Source organism: Zingiber officinale, chromosome 1A, assembly GCF_018446385.1.
Source record: "Zingiber officinale cultivar Zhangliang chromosome 1A, Zo_v1.1, whole genome shotgun sequence".
NCBI lineage: Eukaryota > Viridiplantae > Streptophyta > Magnoliopsida > Zingiberales > Zingiberaceae > Zingiber > Zingiber officinale.
In genome coordinates, this window is record NC_055987.1 from 192,659,031 (window position 1) to 192,680,823 (window position 21,793).

General features: G+C 37.7%; 2 protein-coding genes across 5 annotated transcripts; one reads left to right on the plus strand and one right to left on the minus strand.

Moving 5' to 3' along the window:
• Positions 1–732: 732 nt before the first annotated feature.
• On the minus strand, positions 733–4,128 carry LOC122038953 (transcription factor 25-like). Its single transcript, XM_042598932.1, has 4 exons — positions 3,871–4,128; positions 2,917–3,425; positions 1,528–2,424; positions 733–1,250 (listed from the first exon to the last, which is right to left on the minus strand). Exons 1-4 carry the CDS (start codon positions 4,042–4,044, stop codon positions 968–970), a joined length of 1,863 nt encoding a protein of 620 aa, XP_042454866.1. The 5' UTR covers positions 4,045–4,128; the 3' UTR covers positions 733–967.
• A 233-nt stretch (positions 4,129–4,361) lies between these two features.
• Positions 4,362–20,986, plus strand: LOC122038954 (trigger factor-like). Of its 4 annotated transcripts, XM_042598933.1 has the most exons (9): positions 4,362–4,504; positions 4,759–4,871; positions 15,946–15,989; positions 16,058–16,140; positions 16,324–16,432; positions 17,191–17,204; positions 17,987–18,088; positions 18,295–18,405; positions 20,754–20,969. In XM_042598933.1, the coding sequence occupies exons 1-9, from the start codon at positions 4,460–4,462 to the stop codon at positions 20,787–20,789; spliced, it is 657 nt and encodes a 218-aa protein (XP_042454867.1). In that variant the 5' UTR covers positions 4,362–4,459; the 3' UTR covers positions 20,790–20,969. The 4 variants fall into 4 exon arrangements, with proteins under 4 accessions (XP_042454867.1, XP_042454868.1, XP_042454870.1 ...); XM_042598934.1 differs by lacking the exon at positions 15,946–15,989 and having other exon boundaries at positions 16,050–16,140; positions 20,754–20,975; XM_042598936.1 differs by lacking the exon at positions 20,754–20,969 and having other exon boundaries at positions 18,300–18,538.
• Positions 20,987–21,793: the final 807 nt, after the last annotated feature.

A 21,793-nucleotide genomic window follows, 5' to 3' on the forward strand; every position in this document is an offset into this window, starting at 1 on the left:
ATCTTGCGGCCGCGTGGACCCTGCAGTGGCGTCGACGATCCTGGACCGCGATCCTGCCGCGTGACTGGCGGTTTCGCTGACGTGGTAAGTAGGATGATAACGTGAAGAATAAGTGAAAATTCGGACCCACAATAAGTTCAATATTTTCGGCATTTTCCACGTGTGATGTGGCGCTTGCACACGCGGCGTGACAGCCGCAATGAGTTGACTAATAATGAGAGATAGTCAATTGGCATCGAAGCAGCAAGATGCCGAACAATATAGTATTATTCCTGAGTCAATGATGACATGTAAAAAAAATTATTATTTTACAGGTGGGAACACATAAGTTTATTTCTTGGAGTTTAAGTCATACATAGACACACATATATGCCATAAATTATTGATAAATTCTTTGAATAATTCCATGGAATAAATCTCGGTTCTAGATTGATAGTTACATGTCAACTTACACGAGCACTTAAAATATATTAATTAAAAACATATTTATGTTTTTAAAAAATGCCACTTGTACATTTAGTTTTTCGCTTATTGTTAATTAAGAGGCATGTGATGATTATAATTATGAGATATGAAGGCACTCTTTTTTGATAATTAATGCATGATTCACGTGAATTAAGTTATTATTATTTGGTTGTCATAGTTGTAGATATTATTTTGTAGGGTCATTTCTTATCTTTGACATAATTTCACAAGGATTTTAATGCTACGTTGTTTCTTTTCGTGAGCAAATTGATCAAAACTAAAATTCATTTCGAGTGATTAAAAAATATATAGAGGAGCTTGCGTTTCTAACACTATCTTACCAAATCAAGGACATGATCGAGACACACAGGATGCATGCAAGCAAAAGTAAAAGGAAGGTATATAAAATGAAAGCATTTGAAGCTTAGAAAAAGGGGGAAAACTCCTTTCAGGATACAAAACAAAGCAAAAGGAAGAGTAGATCACTGGCCACCAAACTGATCTACTGTTGATCTTGGCCGTGGTCATTTTGGTCATGGTCATGTGGTTCTCTGTTTCTGTCGACTCCGTAGTCAGCCCAAGGTAATAGCGACTCGAGGAAGACGATTGCAGCGTTGCGGCCAATGATCTCACGCGGAGCAGCACGGGCACGCACGGGGATAGCCTCTCTTTCAGCATCTTGTATCTCATGCAACTGTGGAGGGCCAACCATGAAGTCTCGTATTTCTTCAGGGGGGATTGTCGGAATCACATCAGAGAAATCGGATACCATTAGATGTGAATACCTGCCACATGATGAGAAAGTCAAATAGACACTTAGAAAAAAGTACACTGCAAATGCAAAACCTGGGATTGATGTCGAAATATTCCATGTATTCTCCAGGCATACTCATACGTGGTCAAAATACCGAGTCTATTTTTAAGTTGCTTAACTAAGAATGAGATTCATTTGTCATGCCATACTACAAAAAATTGAGCTTTCTAAATTCAGATCTAGAAACTCGACTATCTATTATGAAATTTGCAGCTATTGAGACAAAAGTAAAAAATTACACAACTTACTCATTCTTTTCAGAGGAGAAAGCTTCCTTCCTTACACAATCCCAGTCCCTGGCTTCACTATTATTTTCTTTAAGTGATTCGATCACTAGAAAAGCTGCATCCTTCAATAGTTTTTGCAGTTCCGGGAACCTCCACAAAATATAACTCCTTTCAACATAGATATTGATCAGGTGCTCAAGTGAGGGGCTTCCTGCTTCTGCTGAACCAAAAAAGGGGTGTTTCAGTATTTGGGTCCATACCGCCTCCTTCATAGGTGCCTTGGCTACTAGTTTCTGGAGCACCAAAGGATGAAGCATCAAGGCCTGTTTCATAAGATCGGTAGATGTGGCTTTATCACCACTAGCGTCGTCCTCATGCTCAAGATGGAGACGAGCTACAGCCAGAGAATATGAGAAATTAGGGAACAACCACAATGAGTTGTCACATCTATACTCCTCAACAAACTGTTCCAACCATCGGTACTCTTGTGCTCTAATAGAGAAGTAATCAATACAAAATAGTGCTCCCTTCGGGTCATCAGAATCTAGTGAAAGTAGAAGTTTGCAAACCTCCAAAGCTGACCGATGACATCCACGTCTGTCCATGTTCCTCATGTGGCTGAAAAGGGTTAAAAATAATGGTTTGTTTGTATCATGGTTATATTTCAAGTGGCAATTACCCTGCAGGGGAGTAAAGAGTGGATGCCAAGCACACTCTAATGCATATAAGCACTTTTCAATTGTCTCAGAAGATGTTTGATGTTCTCCAGAATACTTGAACAACTCAGCAAAGGTTAATAGAGCATCTATATGATAGGCATTGTGTGCCAAGACAGCGCCGATTGCATTTATGTCATTTGCAGCTTTTGCCATTTCAAATGCTTCTTGTGCAAATTTATAAGATGGGGAGTGCACGTACCTGAATCATAAAAACATCTTAGGAAGGTGTAATGTAAACAATTCACACAGTTCCACATAAAATTTCTAGGTATGTATTGATGGCCAAATTGTAAATAAATCATAGCTCAATTGTATATGGACCAACCTAAGGGGAGGGAACTACATAGGGAAAATAACCCTATAAGTTTCTGTATATGTATTGAATGAATTCAAATAAATATGACACTAAGTTTCTGTTTCTCAAGGACATAGGATGCCTACCTAAATGATGTACTCATTGACATGGGTAGAAACGGATATATGCACTGCAAGTCCCTAATGTTTTTTATATGCAATGATCTAAAATAAATAAAAATAAGATAATACATGAAACAATTTTGCGAATCTAATATTGGAATCTCCAAATCTTCATAATAATTTAACTGAAAAACCTAACAAGGACAAATGAAAATCCATGAACTATGAAGGCACAATTCAGTAGCTATCTAAGTGGTGGATAACAAAAGAGTACCTAAAATATTGCACCCCATCCTTCGTCTCTAGGAGCTCCATAGTCAAGGAATTATCCCATCGAGGCCAATGCCCTAATGGAGTAGCAAGAAATGTCTTCCTGAAATTATAGCTGGCACGTCTTGCACCATGTACTTGTCTTGAACTGCCAACACTGCGTTGGTTCTCAAAAGAGTTGACCACTTTAGAACCAAATATTTTCCGCAGCTCATTCTCAGCTTTTAGAAATTTTGGATCAACCACTAAGATCGAAGGTACGCCATTCTTCTTGCCACTATAGTGAACTTCATTGGCATTTTCACGCAAACTATTATTGCCAGATGCTTTTGTATTGATTGAAAGCTCTTCTAGAATGGAGTCAATCGACTCTTCTGCTTTTGAGCTCTGTTTGCTCTTTTTCTTCTTTTTCTTTGATTTCTGATTAGAAGACGGAACAGTCCCAGCAGGTTTCCTGGCTGTAGGTTCTTTTACAGTGGTATCATGCGACTGGTCTTGAAGTTGATCATCCTCCTGAAGATAAAATTTCATTAACTTTGCTGAATTTCGGTAGAGAAAATAGTATCAATTAAAACTTCACAAAGAAGATAAGTTACAGTGGCAATCAAACAAAAGGGAGAAGATATGAAACTAAAAATTGAAACACCAGCAACAGAGAGAATGCCCAGCTAAATGAAGCCAACTAAAGCAGCTAGAGTCGTTCCAATCACTTTACAGCATGAGATGGCTTGAGTTCTTAGATTTTTTTTAACGCATACAAGTCACAGCAGGCAGTATAGAGAAAAAAAAAATTCCGATTTTCCCTTGCGAATCGCACGCAAACAATCAAATTCAACTAAATGAATTAAGAAGAGAAACTAAAACAGCAGTCAATTCCTATCTTTAACCAAAGGAGAAAAAATAATAAAAAAAACACAGAAGGAGAATGCCCTAGAATTAGAGGTTAGCGACCACCAACCTCGCCGTCGAGGAGATCAAAGGGATTTGTGAGTCTGCCTGTCGCAGCCGTGGAATTGGATTGCTCATCCTCATCCTCATCGTCAACGGTGCTGGCTTCGGTGTAAGGATCGGGGAAGGCAATCGTCTTCTCATCCCGCTCCTTCAGGACTCGCCTCAGCAAGCGACCCGACATGGCGGCGCCACCCTCTTCGCCCCAAATCGGCGAATCCAATTGATTCTGCGATCCAGTAAAACACCGGTTCCTTTTCTCGGCTAATTAGGACTTGGAAAGGAAAAAATGTTGAATATTTGAATTTCGGAGGAGCTTTAAGAAAATAGAGAAAAGCTTGTAATAAAGTTTTCCAAATTTTCACTTAGGTCCTGATAATTTTTTTACTTTTAAATTTATAATGTTTAAAAATTAAGGCCACGGGGTTCGATCTTCGTCATCACATTTATTTCATTTTAACAAATTATAAATAACCAAAAAAAAAACTTAGGCACCCCGCCACGTTGCGCCCTTAAACGACTCCAGCGGAACTCCACAAGAGCGATAGCTGATAGGGTTTGGGCTTTGGTTTCCGGCGGAGGAAGAAGAAAAGCTCGAAATGGAGTTAGCTGTTCAAACCCTCTTCATCGGGCACAATCCTCAGGTGGCGAACGCTTTCGAAATAGCACCTCTTTTATCTTCTTGTTTGCTGCATCCATTTCTCCTTTTCACATTCTATATACTTCTGCTGGCGTCGTTCATTTGCCAGATGAGAATGAAGAAATTGTACGCGTGCTAATGATTTTTTTTTGTCTGTTTAAATGCTTGTTAACGATCTGTACTCAAAGCAGTTGTATCCTCGAAATATACTTGCTTGGTGTTTAATATCAGTTTGTGGCTGTTAATTTGTTTCTGTAGGCGATTCTTCAAAAGCAGAGAAAGGTTTTCTGTTCTAGATTACTGACTTCACCGAGAACCAGAATATGTGCTTCGGTTAGCCTGAAACGTGTTGCTTCAGAAAATTTTAGAAGGTATATGCAGTCTGCGAATTACTTGTTTGGCTTTGTTCATTTTCGATTTTCCTTTTTATCTTTTTTGTTTTTATTTTATTTGTGTCCCTGTAATCTGCATGCTTGGTTTTAGGGTGCTGTCGGTCTCTTTTTTTATGTTAGGATGAATGATTTGATTACATGTTTTCAGATTGTTTGTTTCGTTGGTTGCATCTACAAGTATCTTAAACAATAGCTGGAAGCAAAGATAATAGCCTGATTGCTAGTAGATATATACTCAAATCCTTCACGCCAATTTCTTCAAAAATTTTCCATTATGCGAGATTCTTGGGCTTGACTCTTTAAGAATGAACTTAGTTTATCTAAGCCAACGTTTCACTCCCCATCATTCTTCTTCATCTCTCCCTTCTCTCCGCACCTGTTACCCTACTTGGTTTCTGATGTCTAAAATGTTATATCCATCTTTCTATAAGTTCATGTCATTGTCAAATCACAACAACAATGGAGACCCACTTGACACAGATTTATAATGAAATTCAAGTCAAAGGAAACTTGAATTTACTTTAATTTCAGGCTTAAAGGTAATAAAATCTCCAGATGAGATTGGTCAAGCTGCTTGGGGTTTCCTTCTTGCCAGATTTCAATAACAAGTTTTGGTGGAAGAAAAGAAGAGTATAACATTTTGGTGATAGTTCTCTAGTCCAATAGTGTAAACTCTCTCTATCTATGAGTGTTGTTATTTTTAGGTTTAAAATGGCACATGCTAACCCGGACGCTTGTTGATTCCCTAGTCATTGGCCTATGTTAGCTGAGGCAGCCTGTTATGCACCCCATTTCCATTGACATGCTGAGTAGATCCCTGGCCATTATTTTCAAACCAAAATTTAGACTTGGTTGAGTCAACACCATGCTCATATAAGATATGACTCATATCTGAATGAAGGTCAATGTAAGGGACATCATGAAAGAAAAATATGTTAAGGTTTTTAGTAATAGAATTTTGTTACGGTTTTTTGTAATAAAATTTTGTTATAGTTTTTCTAGATCTGGGTTTAGACACTATTTATAGGGATCATTGTAAACTTATTGTATCATGAGAATCATTGAATCATTGAATGTGATTATCTTGTATAGAGAGAATTCTATTAAAACTTCGATCGTTTTTGTGGAGCAGACACGTCGTCGAACCATGGTAACTCTTCTTCTTTATCTTCTTATTCTTCCTCGTGTTTGCTCTTTCTCTTGCGTCTTTGTCTTGTTGCTCTGCGCGATCTCTTTCTCTCTTCCTCTTTTTCCGTGTCAGAGGTTAAGAGGTGTTGCCCTCCTCTTGCGCAACAATTGGTATTAGAGCTACGGATTTCTTCAACATGTTGGGGACGTCTTGTACGAAGTTTGATACGGTGGCATTTGACGGAACCGGGAACATTAGATTATGCCAGAGAAGGATCAAGGACTTGTTGGAGAGATCGGAGTGAAAAGAACTTCAAGCAAAGATAGTGACAACCATCAGACTTTATCTTACTGATGATGTGATGTACTATGTGTAGGTGCAGCGGAGGCCGACAAGAGGGGGTGAATTGTCTGCAAATAAAAATTATACCCTCCTCAAACTTTCAACTCAAAAAATAGCAACACTAAAATAAAACAATTAAGAAAAAAGAAATAGAGAAGACCCGGAATTAACTTGGTTACAACCAAGACGGTTGTTAATCCAAGGCGATGAAAAGCGCAGTAAGAAAACTCCTTCTCTGAAGGCGGAGAAGTCTTTTACACACTTAGAAAGCTCAACAGTTGTTAGGAAATCTAATACTGAGTTGAATCAATAATTCCTAGCTCCAGGGGCCTTTATATAGCTCCTGGAAGGTCTATCCCGAGGGTCTAAGGCGCCTCCAACAAGGTTCAAGGCGCCTCCAGCTCGGTCAGCGGATAAAATTTTATCCGCAGCGCAAACGGTCAAAACTGACCTATTGAAGGCGCCTTCATGTTGAGGGCGCCTTCAAGCTGGTTTTCCAGCTTGTGCTTCTTTTCCAGCTCCATTGCGTTGGCTTCCGATGCTCCGATAGTTTGGGTAATTCTCCCAACCGAAATAGGGCTCATCCGAATCCAATTTCCGGCCTTCTCCTCGAGCAGGCTTCCGTCCGGCTTCTCGTCTCTCGAACTCCGCGCATGTTCTTCTCGTCCACCGGAGTACTCTTCCACAGCTCTCTCGTCGCCCGTCGGCTCCCTTCCCGTGCCGTCCTTCTCGTTAGTTGCGTCTTCCGCTCGACTTCCTGTGCTCCTAAGCTCCTGCACACTCAGATACAGGGATCAAATACAAAGCAGGACCTAACCAACTTGGTTGATCACATCAAAACATCCACGGGGTCCAACAATCTCCCCCTTTTTGATATGCATCAATCCAAGTTCAAGTTAGGGTATCAAAACAAATAGTAATTTAAAGAAATTACTAACTAACAGTTTAAGCATAAAAATTGCAATAAAAATTTGCAATACTAAAAGAATTTTGAAATTCTTAAATATTCCTAACTCCCCTAAACTTGTACCTATTTCTCCCCCTTTGATCACAGCAAAAACGGGGTAAACTGAATTTTTTGAAGATTTCAAGTAAACTGATTTTTTTAGAAAAATTTCTAAGTTAAAAATGAATTTTTAGAAAGAATTTCTAAGTAAAAATTTTAGGTAAAAATGAATTTTTAAAAATAATTCTAAGTAACCAGAATTTTTAGAGTTTTCAAGAAAAAGTTTGAAAAACTTTCAAAACATTATTTAATTTTTAACTTTTAATGCTTTTACCAGAAAGTGGATTAAACATTTTATTTCGATATTTCGACTTTCAGGTCGTGGCGAGGCACTAGGCCTTCTTGGTTATTTGAGCAACAACCACTTCGTTAGACAAAGCTTCATAAAGAAATTCATTGTTTAATTTACTCGCTGTAAGCTCTAACATCAATAATTCTAATTTATCAAAGACTTTGGAATCCAATATAGATTCCTTCCTACTGGGTTAATTAAAAATCTAGGGGGTACATAAGTTTTAGGAATTTTCCTAAGTTGACCTTGATGCTTTCTAATATACCAGTTTAATTTACCAAAAATTTTTAATTTAGATTTTTGAAAATTATTTGAACATGCAGTAGATTTCAATTTTTCAATTTTGCATTCTCTAATTTCAAATGTTCATTTTCTTTTTCTAATTGATCTAACTCTTTAGAAAGATACTTGATAAATAGAAATGACTGAGTAGGGGTTAGATTACGCACTTTACTTACCTGACTTGGTGATGCTCCCCCTTCACTGCAGCTTTCTTCTTCTGATGTTCGTCCCCCTTCATCTATGCTCATTTCAGAGCTTGAGTCATCTTCGGGAAGATGGTTAGCCATCATCGTTAACCCGGAGAAGGCTTCGACGTCTGATTCGGAAGAAGACGAATCTGACCAAGTGGCCTTCAGGTTTTTATGCTTGGATGCTTCTGGTTTCTTGTACTTTGTCTTTTCCTTCTCTTTTCCCTTTTTCTTCAAGTCCGGACAATCATCTTTGATGTGCCCTTCTTCGTTGCAGTTGTAGCAACGAACCGTCCTTTTTCTTTGCTGATGCCTCTTTGTCTGCGATCTAAATTTATTAGATTTAAAAAATTTATTGAAGCGTCTTACCAGTAGTGCCGCTTCGGATTCGTCGACCGAGGCTTCGGAGTCAGAACCGTTTATTCTTGCCTTTAAGGCAATGTTCTGACTAGACTTCTCTACTCTATTGGGCTCTGCAACTCGAGATTCGTGAAGTTCAAAAGTTGAAAATAATTGTTCTACAGTACTTACCTCGAAGTCCTTAGAGATGTAGTACGCATCTACTAAGGAGGCCCACTCTGGAGTTCTGGGGAAGGCGTTGAGCGCGTACCGGATCGAGTCCCGGTTCTTTACTTCTTCTCCAAGGTTGCTTAATTGCGTGATTAACCCTTTAATCCTAACTTGGAGTTGCGCTACCTTCTCGCCTTGGTTCATCCGGAGGTTCGTCAACTGGGTCCGAAGGATGTCGCGTCTCGCTAGCTTCGCTTCGGAGGTACCTTCGTGAAGCTCCAGGAATTTTTCCCAGAGATCTTTCGCGGAGTCGTAGCTTCCGATCCGATTTACCTCCTGAGGTGGCAGAACGTTGAGCAGGTGAAACTCAGCCTTTCCGTTGGCGACAAAATCAGCTTGCTCCTTCTTGCTCCACGTGTTTTCTTCTTTATTTTTCGGCGCTGCATATCCATATTTCATTAATAAAAGTATATCAAATTCAGTTTTAAAAAATACCTCCATTGTTCGCTTCCATGTGGCGAAATCTCTGTCGAACTTTGGAGGATGAATATTTGCTCCGGCCATCGTCTTGATCGCTGTGCTTCAGTCGGTGGTTAGTCCTTCTAAGACGGTTTGGCTCTGATACCAATTGTAGGTGCAGCGGAGGCCGACAAGAGGGGGGGTGAATTGCCTGCAAATAAAAATTATACCCTCCTCAAACTTTCAACTCAAAAAATAGCAACACTAAAATAAAACAATTAAGAAAAAAGAAATAGAGAAGACCCGGAATTAACTTGGTTACAACCAAGACGGTTGTTAATCCAAGGCGATGAAAAGCGCAGTAAGAAAACTCCTTCTCTGAAGGCGGAGAAGTCTTTTACACACTTAGAAAGCTCAACAGTTGCTAGGAAATCTAATACTGAGTTGAATAAATAATTCCTAGCTTCAGGGGCCTTTATATAGCTCTTGGAAAGTTTATCCCGAGGGTCCAAGGCACCTCCAGCTCGGTCAGCGGATAAAATTTTATCCGCAACTGACCTGTTGAAGGCGCCTTCATCAAGCTTTAAGGTGCCTTCATGTTGAGGGCGCCTTCATGCTTGATGAAGGCGCCTTCAAGCTGGTTTTCTAGCTTGTGCTTCTTTTCCAATTCCGTTGCGTTGGCTTCCGATGCTCCGATAGTTTGGGTGATTCGCTCAACTGAAATAGGGCTCACCCGAATCCAATTTCCGGCCTTCTCCTCGAGCAGGCTTTCGTCCGGCTTCTCATCTCTCGAACGCCGCGCACGTTCTTCTCGTCCACCGGAGTACTCTTTCGCAGCTCTCTCGTCCTTCGGACGTACCGAGCCCGTCGGCTCCGTTCCCGTGCCGTCCTTCTCGCTAGCTGCGTCTTCCGCTCGACTTCCTGTGCTCCTAAGCTCCTGCACACTCAGACACAGGGATCAAACACAAATTAGGACGTAACCAACTTGGTTGATCACATCAAAACATCCACGGGGTCCAACACTATGTCATCGATGAGGAGTCACGAGTGACAGTTTGGCAAAAGTTGGAAACTTGATACATGTCAAAGTCATTGACAAACAAGTTGTATCTTAAGCAGAAATTATTCGGGCTGAAGATGACAGAGGGAATCGATATGAGCTAGCACATCAACGTATTTAACCAAATTGTGAGCAATCTGAAGTGAGTTGATGTGAAGATCAAAGATGAAGATAAGGCGCTGATATTGCTGAATTCTCTACCTTCATCTCCTACGTACAAGAATTTGGTTACTACTTTGATGTGGAGTAAAGAAACTCTTAAATTGGAGGAGATAAAAGGCGCGTTGCTATTTTTCATCAAAGGAAGAAAACAAGCAATGAAGTTTCTCAAGGAGGACTTGTGGTGAATAGTAACCAAGACCGCGATAAGAGCAAAACTTGGTATGGATTGGGCAGCGACAACAAGGCTCATTCTACATCAAGAAGAAAGAAGGTGATCACTTGTTATAAGTGTGGAGGCAAAAGTCATATAAAGAGATATTGTTCAGAGATAAAGAAACATGTTGCAGAGAATAAAGGTAGTTCGACAAAGTGTGCAAACATAGTTGAAGAAGATGGTGATGGAGATATGCTATCATCGAGTTCAGAGCAACTGATGGATGCATGGATCTTAGACTCTGCATGTTCATATCACATGACTCCAAACAAGGAGTGGTTTAACATCTGGTAGTGGATTCTGGTTCAGTGTTGATGGGAAACGATGCGTCATGCAGAGTTATCGACATAGGGAATGTTAGAATCAAGATGTTTGATGGTGTGATCAGAACCTATGTGATATCAGATATAGACTAGAGCTAAGAAGAGCTTGATTTCATTAGACACACTAGATGACATTGGCTGTGGTTACAAATCAGCAAGGGGGGTGATAAAAGTTAGCAAAGGAGCTCGGTAATGAAATAACAAAAGTTGGCACGGAACATCTATAAGTTGATAGGGACTACATTTGTAGGTGGAGTCGTCTCGATGGAGTCTGAATAAGACAGTACTGTCTTGTGCATATGCGGCTCATATGGGTGAACGTGGGATGCTAGAACTTCACAAGAGATTTATTAAAGTGTGTCAAGTCGTGCAAGTTTGAATTCTGCAAATTCTGTATTCTTGGAAAACAGAGCAAAGTGCAATTTAAGATAGTACAAACAAGACGGAGGGGATTTTGTACTACGTACATATGGATCACTGAGGATTAGCCAGTGTAGAACCACGTGGAAGACATTTGTATTTTGTGAGTTTTATTAATGATTACTCATGAAAGGTCTGAGTATATTTTATGCGTTACAAGTAAGAAACTTTTGCAAAATTTAATATGTGGAAAACTGAAGTGGAGAACCAGACTAGAAGGAAGATCAAATGCCTTAGGTCGGACAATGAGTACACGGATTTAAAGTTTCAGGAATTTTGTGAGCAACATGGGATAATGAGGCATTTATCGGTTCGCATGACACCTCAGCAGAATGGTGTGGTAGAAAGGTTGAACATATCAATGAGAATGCAAGATGTCTCAGGTTAAATGCAGGGGTACCAAAGAAGTTATATGCGGAAGCGATAAAGATGACATGCTATCTCATTAATAAATCACCAAGGGCAGTACTGGAAGATAAAGTAGCAGAGGAATTATGGACAGGGAATTCAGTAGATTACTCTCATATTCGAGTTTTTGGATGTCTAGTTTGTATGCATATATCTAGTGAGGAAATATCAAACCTGGATGTGAAGTTAAAGCAGTGCATTTTTCTAGGGTATCAGAAAGAAGTTATAGGCTTCAAGCTTTGAGATCCTAAGGCAAACAAGGTAGTGATTAGTAGAGATGTGGTGTTTGATGAGAAGGTCATGATGCAACATACTCAAAAAGAAGAAAAGGAAACACCACATAGCAACATGGAGAAAGATATTGTGCAGGTGGAGCTAGAGACTCATGACTCCGATGATTCTAGCTCAGAACACTTGGAACATCGCATTATAGCTGGTGGTGGCAGAACGAGACGAGTTGTAAATCTATCCACCAAATACAGATTTGAAGACTCGGTATCTTATGTGCTTATCACAAGTAGTGGAGATCCTATATCTTTTTATGAGGCGGTACACAACTCTGAGAAGGATAAGTGGATGGGTGCTATGGCGGAGGAGATGGAGTCATTGTATAAAAACCAAACGTGGGATCTAGTGGAACTTCCTGAAGGAAAGCAAGCTATAAGGTGTAAGTGGATATTCAAGAAGAAAGAAACAATGTCAGAGGGAGAAGAAGTGAAATTCAAGGCTCGGTTACTAGTAAAGGAGTATTCACGGAGAAAGGGAATTGACTATGGAGAAATTTTTTCTCCAATAGTAAGACATACGTCAATTAGAGTGGTGTTGGCTTTGGTGACACATCATAATTTACAGTAGGAGCAAATGGATGTGAAGACGATATTTTTCATAGTAATTTAGAGGAGAAAATTTTTATATCACAATTTGAGGGATTTAGTCAGCCTGGATAAGAGCGGTTTGTTTGCAAGGTGAAAAAAATCATTCTATGGATTGAAACAATTTCCTAGACAATGATATAAACGTTTAATTCATACATGATTCAAAATGGATATAGGAGATGTGAGTATGATTGCTGCATATATATAAAGAGTCTTGAAGATGAATCTCTAGTTTTGACATGCTCATTATTACAAAGAAGATGAAAGAGAGTCAACAAATTGAAGAGACTACTGAGCAAGGAATTTAACATGAAAGATTTGGAAGAGGTCAAGAAGATTCTTAGGATGAAGATTCACAGGATAGAGTTGTAGGGAGATTCTGATTGTCTCAACGTAGCTATATGGAGAAGGTGCTGGATAGGTTAAATATAAAGAATGCAAAGTCAGTGAACACACCTCTGACGCATTACTTAAAGTTATCCAGTACACAGTGCCCAAAGACGAATGAGAAGATTCAAGAGATGTTAAAGGTTCCTTATGTCAGTGCAGTTGACAAGACCAGATTTGGCGCAAGCAATTAGCATGTTGAGCAAGTTTCTCTCAAATCCTGATCGACCACATTAGGATAGTGGATTTTTAGATACTTGAGAAATACAACTATTTATGGCATAATGTCCAGTAGACAATCGAAAGATCGTTCAGTTGCTGGGTATGTAGATGTAAACTATGCAAGAGATTTAGATGACAGATTTATTACATGCATGTGTTCACTGTGGCAGGTGGAAGTCTATGATTCAAACTATTGTTGCATTGTTCACTACAGAATCGGAGTACATGATAGCAACTGAAGCAACGAATGAGGTTTTATGGCTTACAGGGTTGGTTAGCGAACTCGACATTCAGCAAGGTAGAGTCAAGTTGTTATGTGATAGTCAAAGTGTTATCTATTTAGCGAAGAATTAGATGTATCATGCGAGAATCAGACATATTGATGTGAGGTTTCACAAGATCAGAGAGCTGATTGCTTTAGGAGAAATTTAACTTGAGAAAGTTCACGCTGTTTACATACGCATTTATGCATACTTTATCACACATTTACGGTTTTATCTCAAGTTTGTTCTATGCATTTGCACTTCCTTTCATCATTATTTCAACATTATTACTCTTTTGGTTTGAAGATATGCTTTTGTGTAATTTGTTATGACAGGAATGCTTTTGGGGTGAAATTGGAGCGGAAACTCGCTAAGGAGTAGCTTGTGGCGAAAGGAGCAGAGTAGCGTCGTGCCTCTTGGCACAACCATGCTACTTCACCCAAGAGCAATAAGAACATGGGGCACGACCATGTGGGACATTCCGCAGCTAATCCCACTCAGGCCGTGTGGCGGTACCAGAGCTCAACTTGACTATGGCCGTGCTAATTGACATGGTCGTGCCTTACTTCCAGAGATCAACTTCACTGGGCCTCACACGGCCGTGCGCCAACTTCCATTGGCCAACAAGCTCTGGCTGTGCCCAAGAGGCATGGTCGTCGCACGGCTTATGGCAGGGGCCGTGCCAGCCTATAAATGGGGGATTCTCCCCTATTTCAAGAGAGGAAGTTTTCCCCCTCTTGGGGAAGACGATCCAAATCTCAGATATGGTGTATCGGAGGATTCGAATCGACGATCCAAGGCCGAAATCCATCTCTCTATATCTCTGTTGGCAAGGATTGTTCTGGAGATCATTCATCGACATTCCCTAAGTCTCTTCTTTTCTTGATTTGAATGTTGAGGTTTGGTTTCTTTGTATTCAGATTCAATTCCCTTCTTGTTATGGAGTAGATTTCCTGTTTTAGGGATTAGGGATTAAGTGTGATGAGGATTTGATGTAAAACTCTTGGATTACGCCAACGTTCTGCTCAGAGGATGTTTTCATTCATGTTCTTGTTAAATCTAATGTACATGTGTGGATTTGTGCTTATTTCTTATGTTAGATTTAATGGATGTGTGTGGATTGTTCACTTAGTTTGGATTGATTTCTAGATTGTATGACTGGGAGGTCCTAGTGACACGGATTTCCTCTTAACTGGACATCTAGTGATAGATCTAGATGAAGAGGGCAATTCTCCCACAAGGGAGATTTAACTATGTTTAATAGGTTTTCCCTAATCCCGTGCTCATAGGTGATTTGTGTAATTTAGGAATGTATGATCGGGGGTCCTAGTGATAGGGATTCCCTCTTAACCGGACTTCTTAGATTACTATTTCCATTTATGAGCATAGGATGACAATAGGGACAACACTCCGACTCCTAGCCGCGGATTAGAGTTGGTACATTGGTTAGACTTCCTACATGTATGTGAATTGATGATAGGGAATGGGCGAAGCTAAGCGCATTAAGTCCCATTACATTGAAACCGAAACCCTAGAACATTTCGCTTATTAAGACTTTCTTTACTCTTTATCTTCAGTTTACTTTACTTGTTTCTACATTTCACTTTTATGCAAGATACTTCTTTAAGAATTCGTTAGTTTAGCGAATTCGAGGTGTGAGTCTTTGAGTATTTCCAATCCTTGTGGGATCGATATTTTTATTACTGACGACGTAGCCGTGCATTTGCGGTTTCGTAACACACTGCAGACAATGCTGCAGACATGTTGACAAAACCAGTGACTACAGAGAAGTTCAAATATTACTTGAACTTGATCCACATCTCTAGATGCTAGAGGAAGGAAGCCCAGATCCAGAGATCTAGGTGGAGTTTTGCTCAGATGCTCGTGTTCTTCGAAGGTGTCAAGGTGGAGATTATTGACAGATGACTCATATTTGAATGGACATTATGGAAGAAAAATCTGTTAAGTTTTTTTGTAACAGAATTCTGTTGTGATTTTTCATAACATAATTTTGTTATGGTTTTTCTGAGTATGGGTTTTGACACTATTTATAAGGATCATTGTAAATCTATTGTATCATGAGAATCATTGAATGTGATTCTTTTGTGTAGACAGAATGCTAATAAAGCTTTGGTTGTTTTTGTGGAGTAGGCACACTGCCGAACCATGATAATTCTTCTTCTTCTTTCTCGTGTTACTCTTTCTTGTGCGTCTTTGTCTCGTTGTTCCGCGCGATCTCTTTCTCTCTTCCTTTTCTTCCGCATTAGAGGTTGAGAGGTGTTGCCCCCTCTTGCGCAACAGACACACATAAACATGGTATTTTATGCTGGTACCACTTCCAAATTTTTTTTGAAGACCTTCCTATTCCAGCTGCAACTTCTTAAAAAAAAAAACTAACTCTTGCTTTCATGTGTCATCCTTGCTTAATGCTTCTGCATTGTGCCATTTTATGAAGAAGCCCTAGTTTTATATTCGTTAATTTGTGTTTTCGGTTAAACATTATTTGTGCAGGATTGGTTGCAGAATTCCCAATGCAATACTAGCAATATCCTCAGGTGTTAATCTACTGTTCCTTACCTACTATACAATTTGTTGTGACATCTGTTATAAAATAGGAATGCAGATTTAGGTAATATTGGTGAATCATTGGCTACATTTGAGGATTTCACTGTTACAACTACAAACATGGGTGACCGAGAGATAAAGGTTAAGTTCATGTTCTTTTATTTCCTACGTGCACGTTTTTTTGGTGAAATTGCTTTCTTTTATGGATTTATATTGTTTCCAAATTATTTGAGTGTCATATTTAACTTTTAATATGCCTATCATGGCTGAGCTAATTGTTGGAGCGTACAAACTCAGAATAATATGATGTGACTTTGGAAGCAGATCAGAGTTGATGCATCTGGTGCTAGAACTCAGGCGAATTTTGATAATGCCTTCTCAAAGTTAGTTGCTGCTGCACAACCAATTCCTGGTTTTCGGAGAGTGAAAGGAGGTTAATATTCCATTACAAACTTTTTAATCATTCATTTTATATCAATATTTGAGCGATTCTCTAATCTTGAATCACTTTTTATCAATAGAAATCATTTTCTGCACTTATTAATTCTGCACTGGTGCATGTTTCTCTTTTTTCCTCTTCATTGTACTCTAGTCAATGAATTTTATTTATTTATTAAATTGGCGATCATAACATAGTTATTACAAAAATCTCTCTTTGGCCGTTCTGCCTCTACTGGCAAGTTTAATATGCATTTACCCACCTTGTTGATCATTGAATCTATAAGGATTGTTGGGTCATAATGACTGCGGCAGTCTTAACTTGGATATTTTTACTTGTTTAGTATAGTCAGAATAACCTCCAACCTTCATGGACTTCACATATTACTCTCTTCTTTCATTAACACCACATCTATATTATATCACATTTAGATGCATCTATCTCTTCATTGCAATAATCCCTTTTTAAGTATTGTGACTAGAAGTTCATTTAACTATTGGATAATAATATATTCAATGCAAAATGCCTAGTCATACTTTTTCCTTTCTTACCTACTGATTCAAGAATGAAAATGCGAGATAGAATAAAAACTTCTTTTCCTTTTAATCTTAGTACACACATCCTTTTGTCTTATGCTTTATTTCAATTGCTTTTTGCCTAATGATCAAATTTTCTTGAACAACATCACTGACTTGTATTCCTTTTGGTTCTCATTGTTCATTGCTCCTGGGGAAAATGCTTCAAACTATTAGGGAAGACTCCTGATGTAAGTTATAACTTTTTATCTTTTTCGTTGATGCAAGATTCTATTAGAGTAATCTGAGATGAAAAAATTAATGGCTTCTCTTCTGTATATAGGATGTCTTTTGCATTTTTGGTATGGTTTTCACGTCATTCCCTGGTGGCTTTGGTTTTCACATTTCAATTAGATTGGTTTGCAATTCTTCAAATGTGAAAACCGATCATATACTCATTCACGAGTAAAATCAAAGTAAACATATTCATATAGTGGTGAACAATCCTGCTTGTGCAAAAAATGCAATTATATGCCTGAAATTTGACTGTTGATTAAGAAAATCCCCAAGCAATTTCCCCTTCGCTATCAATGGCGTCTGATGCCAACTCGTTTTATGTTCTTAGTGGGCTTCTAAATTAGCCACTCCTGGTAAATTCAACATTGCCATAGTGTCCAGTGTTATAGATGTCTAGAATTTAAGTTTTCTGGTCATAGAATAAAATGAAATAAATCAAATCACAGATATTCCCCCGTGGTATTTCAAACTTGGAAGGAAGAAAATCTGTATTTATCATACTCTGAAACAGTAGTCTCATACAACAAAGATTTGTTTTTGGTCTGCATTGGGATCAATCCCTTGACATGGGGAAGATAACAAGGATTTGATGTGCTGCTACAGTTGATCTTTTAAACTGATGAATGTTTTCTTACAGTAAACTTCTCAAATTCTTAAGATACTGCTACTTCTCTCATACCATCGTGTATTTTCTGATGATATATGTTTCAATTTAACTTCTACTATTTCATTGTAGATACCAAAAGATGTTCTCTTGCACATCATCGGCCCTTCAAAAGTTTACAAACAGTCTATCAAGAAATTGATCAACACAACTGTTGCTGAATTTGTTGAAAAGGTATACTCTCAGCTTGATATTTTACTTATTACCTGGCAGACAGATGACCATTTTTGTGTGCAGATAGGGTTGGTTTTTGGTTCCTTGTCGAATCTCCTCAATCCTCATCTAGTCTAGCTTTGTAGAACAAAGTTCGTTAGTTAATGCATGAAAAGTATTTTTGGTCTACAGCTTTATGATTTTTTCTTCTTCTGCTTTTGTTGCAGAAAAGTTTGAAAGTCACAAAAGATCTGAGAGTTGAACAAAGCTTCGAGGAGCTTGAGTCAAAATTCCAACCAGGAGACGACTTTGGATTTGATGCAACTTTACAGTTTCAAGTAACAAAAACAGCCAAAATTTAACTTATTTTCACTCGAACCCTGCTCAAGTAATTGATTTTTTCTTTTATAAAACACAATGCAATATGATTTTACACTCCCTCTATTTTCTATATATTCTTGTCCAGCAAAATCTTCATGCTTCAATCTGGGACATGACCGCTAAGTTTTGAGATGTTCAAATTTATTTAATAAGTTAATCTGAGTCAAGTCGAGCTTAAAATAAATTAAACCAAATAATTGTTTAATTTTGGCTTAGATTTTTTTTTATTAATTTAAGCTTGATTACAATTATTTTGGCTTAGATTTTTTTTTTATTAATTTAAGCTTGATTTAAGTTCATTGAATTTTAAAGAAAGTTTGTTTGATTATTAAAATTTTTTATTTATTTGATTGATTATTAAATTTGATAATTTAAATTTATTTATTTATTTTAATAATTTTTATTTATTTAATATTTATTTATGAATATTGTTTATGAACATTATTTATAAATATTAATAAATTTGATTTATATCTATTTAAGTTTATTTTTATTTATTTAATTTAACGAGGTGTTTAAATTTATTTATTGAATTAATTTTATATATATATTGAATCGAGGGTTCTTAAGTCAAATTTATTCACGACTATCATATTTATCCTTATATTTTTTTTCTCAGACACATTCGGGTGCAGAGTTTGTCCCATCGAACACGTAGACGTTCGGCGTTGGCGTTGACCTCGTTTAGTTCGGATTCTCTGTCCTGAAACTGTGCCTGTTCTCGTGTCCTAGTCAGAAAATGATAAAAATATAGCGTGCAAAACATGTGCTTTCAAGTTGCCGAAACCACTCGCCAAAGCCTTCTTCTCCTCGAAAAGTCTTCTCTGTGCCTTAACCCAAACTCTAGCCGAACTCCACTGGATCCGTCGTCGACAACATCTCCGTCCCCTCTCGAACTCGACGACAGTCATCTCCGTCCCCTCCCGAACTCGACGACTGCCATCAGCTTCATCTTCCGAACTCGACGACAACCATCAGCTTCATCTCCCGAACTCGACGGTTGTCGATAGTTTCATCTTCGTCCAGCTTGCTACTTTTCTTCCTCCCCCTCTCTCCCCTTCTCCAGCCAAGATCTATATGTTTATGTAGTTTGATTTGGGTGAAAATAAAACAAAAGAAAATGGAACCTGCAGTCCCCAAATTTTGATCTATATATTTGTGGTATGGTTTATAATACTTCTGTTTAGATAGTTTGTTGTGGAATTTTTGAATATGATGATGTTGGATTGCTACTGCATTCCCTAATTTTACAAAAAACTATATAAAATAAATATTTGCAGATCATTCGTTTAGTAGTTTGCTTGTCATCTTGTATTTAATTTTATAAAAGAGGCACATTGTGTGCTCGTTGGCCATTAATAATTCGGACGTGGATGATACCTTCTTCATCAAATGGTATTAGAGTTTTCTTCTTGTTGTAGGACATCTAATTTTGTAGTGCTCATTTTTTCTACACTTAAAACATACAGTTTGATTTTTATCTCATTCTAAACACTGTTATCTAATTTGGAACTCTGATGAGATTCTCCTAATTAGCTTTAATATAGCATATTGTTACACATTTTATGAATAGATGGTAAATCAAGTTTTTGGCATATAATACTATACATTATTTAGCTTTTTTTTTGTTTGGAAAATATGGTGTGTTATAAAATTTAGATATTTTAATACAAATTGTAGCTACTTTGAATATTTGCATATCATTCCTTTAGTAGTTTGCTTGTCATCTGGTATTTAATTTTATAAAAGAAGCACATTGTGTGCTCGTTGGCCATTAATAATTCGGATGTGGATGGTGCCTCCTTCATCAAATGATATTAGAGTTTTCTCCTTGTTGTAGGACATCTAATTTTGTTTTCTCCTTGTTGTAGGACATCTAATTTTGTAGTGCTCATTTTTTCTACACTTAAAACATGTACTTTGATTTTTATCTCAATCTAAACACTATTATCTAATTTGGGACTCTGATGGGGTTCTCCTAATTAGGTTTAATGTAGCATATTATTACACATTTTATGAATAGATGGTAAATCAAATTTTTGGCATACAGTACTATACATTATTTAGCTTTTTTTTGTTTGGAAAATACGGTGTGTCATAAAATTTAGGTATTTTAATGCAAGTGGTAGCTACTTTAAGTGAAGTTTGTCAAATTAGTCATAAAATTGTGTGATTTTTCATTACTTATACAAACTGCTATTGTTTAGTTTAATTTTGTCGAATTTTACTTTTTAGGTTGCTATTGAATGTCATCATCAAGTAACAGCAATATCGACCATATTAAATTTGAAATTGTACGATGCAGGGACTGCGGACTGAGAGCATTGGTGCTAGTCTCTAGATCTATCAACAACCGAGGAAGACTATATTATGGATGTAAGCAGCATGGATTGTTAAAGTGGGTGAGGTATGATACTGGAATAAATGAAGACACTAGTGATATACATTTTAGAATGTTGCCAAGAGTGGAGTCAAGGGTTCGATGTGAACACATTGCTTATCTTGGACATAATATAGGAAATTGGAATGTATCGTCTATGATCTCGATATTAGTGATAGTGAACTTAATTCTTTTGGATGTATACTTATTTTGTTTGTTAGTTGGTTCGGTTAAGTAGTGCTAATGTTGTAATGTCATAAAAAAAATGTAATTATGATAATGTCGACATTTTTTTTTTTTACTTATGGATGGATATTAGTCTTGTATCATTAGTATTTTTATCTCATATATATTTTGTCGCTAAATTTTATATTTAATTTTAGATAGATGTATTCATGTCTAATTGGTGCATCATATACAAACTTACAAAACTTTTAAGTTACGAAAAGTTAATCATGTTTCTAGATTATGAACTTTATGCAATGTTTTATGTAACAAAATGTTATGACTTGTATAGCATGTGTTCACTGATTTCTGCCCATAATTCTAAATCCCTGACCGTGTTTTTGTAATTGATGGTAGCATGTGTAATTGCTGGAAATGCTATCCGTCGTCTATGATTGGTTTGTAAACCCCACTGAGATTGCTATGTATGTGAGATGTTATGTGATGGATGTAAGTGTGAATACATGTCCAAGCTCGAACTTGTGAGTGTTAGAGAAAGCAAGTCCAAATGTGGACTTGTGAGTGTCATAAATGGATTGCATGTCTGTAGAATGCATGCAACGTGGTTAGTGTGACATTGTAGTGGGCTCATGTGATGGTCTATTGTGATTTTTAAAATCTATCATAAGACAGTAGAGATATTTTAGTTTTGTAGTTGCTAAACTTGTGCTGTTGAATCATCCTATTTAAATGAGCACATAACAACCTTCCTTGGCCTTGCTCTATCAATAAAAAAAAAG

Bases quoted from the DNA above. Each gene is read 5' to 3' on its own strand.
- LOC122038954 (XM_042598933.1), top strand. From the start codon at position 4,460: ATGGAGTTAGCTGTTCAAACCCTCTTCATCGGGCACAATCCTCAG. The intron at 4,872-15,945 runs GTATATGCAGTC...TTATTTGTGCAG, and splicing joins GCTTCAGAAAATTTTAGAAG to GATTGGTTGCAGAATTCCCA. The intron at 18,406-20,753 runs GTAACAAAAACA...TGTACGATGCAG, and splicing joins ATGCAACTTTACAGTTTCAA to GGACTGCGGACTGAGAGCAT.
- LOC122038953 (XM_042598932.1), bottom strand. From the start codon at position 4,044: ATGTCGGGTCGCTTGCTGAGGCGAGTCCTGAAGGAGCGGGATGAGAAG. The intron at 3,426-3,870 runs GTTGGTGGTCGC...TTTTATCTTCAG, and splicing joins TTGATCTCCTCGACGGCGAG to GAGGATGATCAACTTCAAGA. The intron at 1,251-1,527 runs GTAAGTTGTGTA...ATCATGTGGCAG, and splicing joins TTCTCCTCTGAAAAGAATGA to GTATTCACATCTAATGGTAT.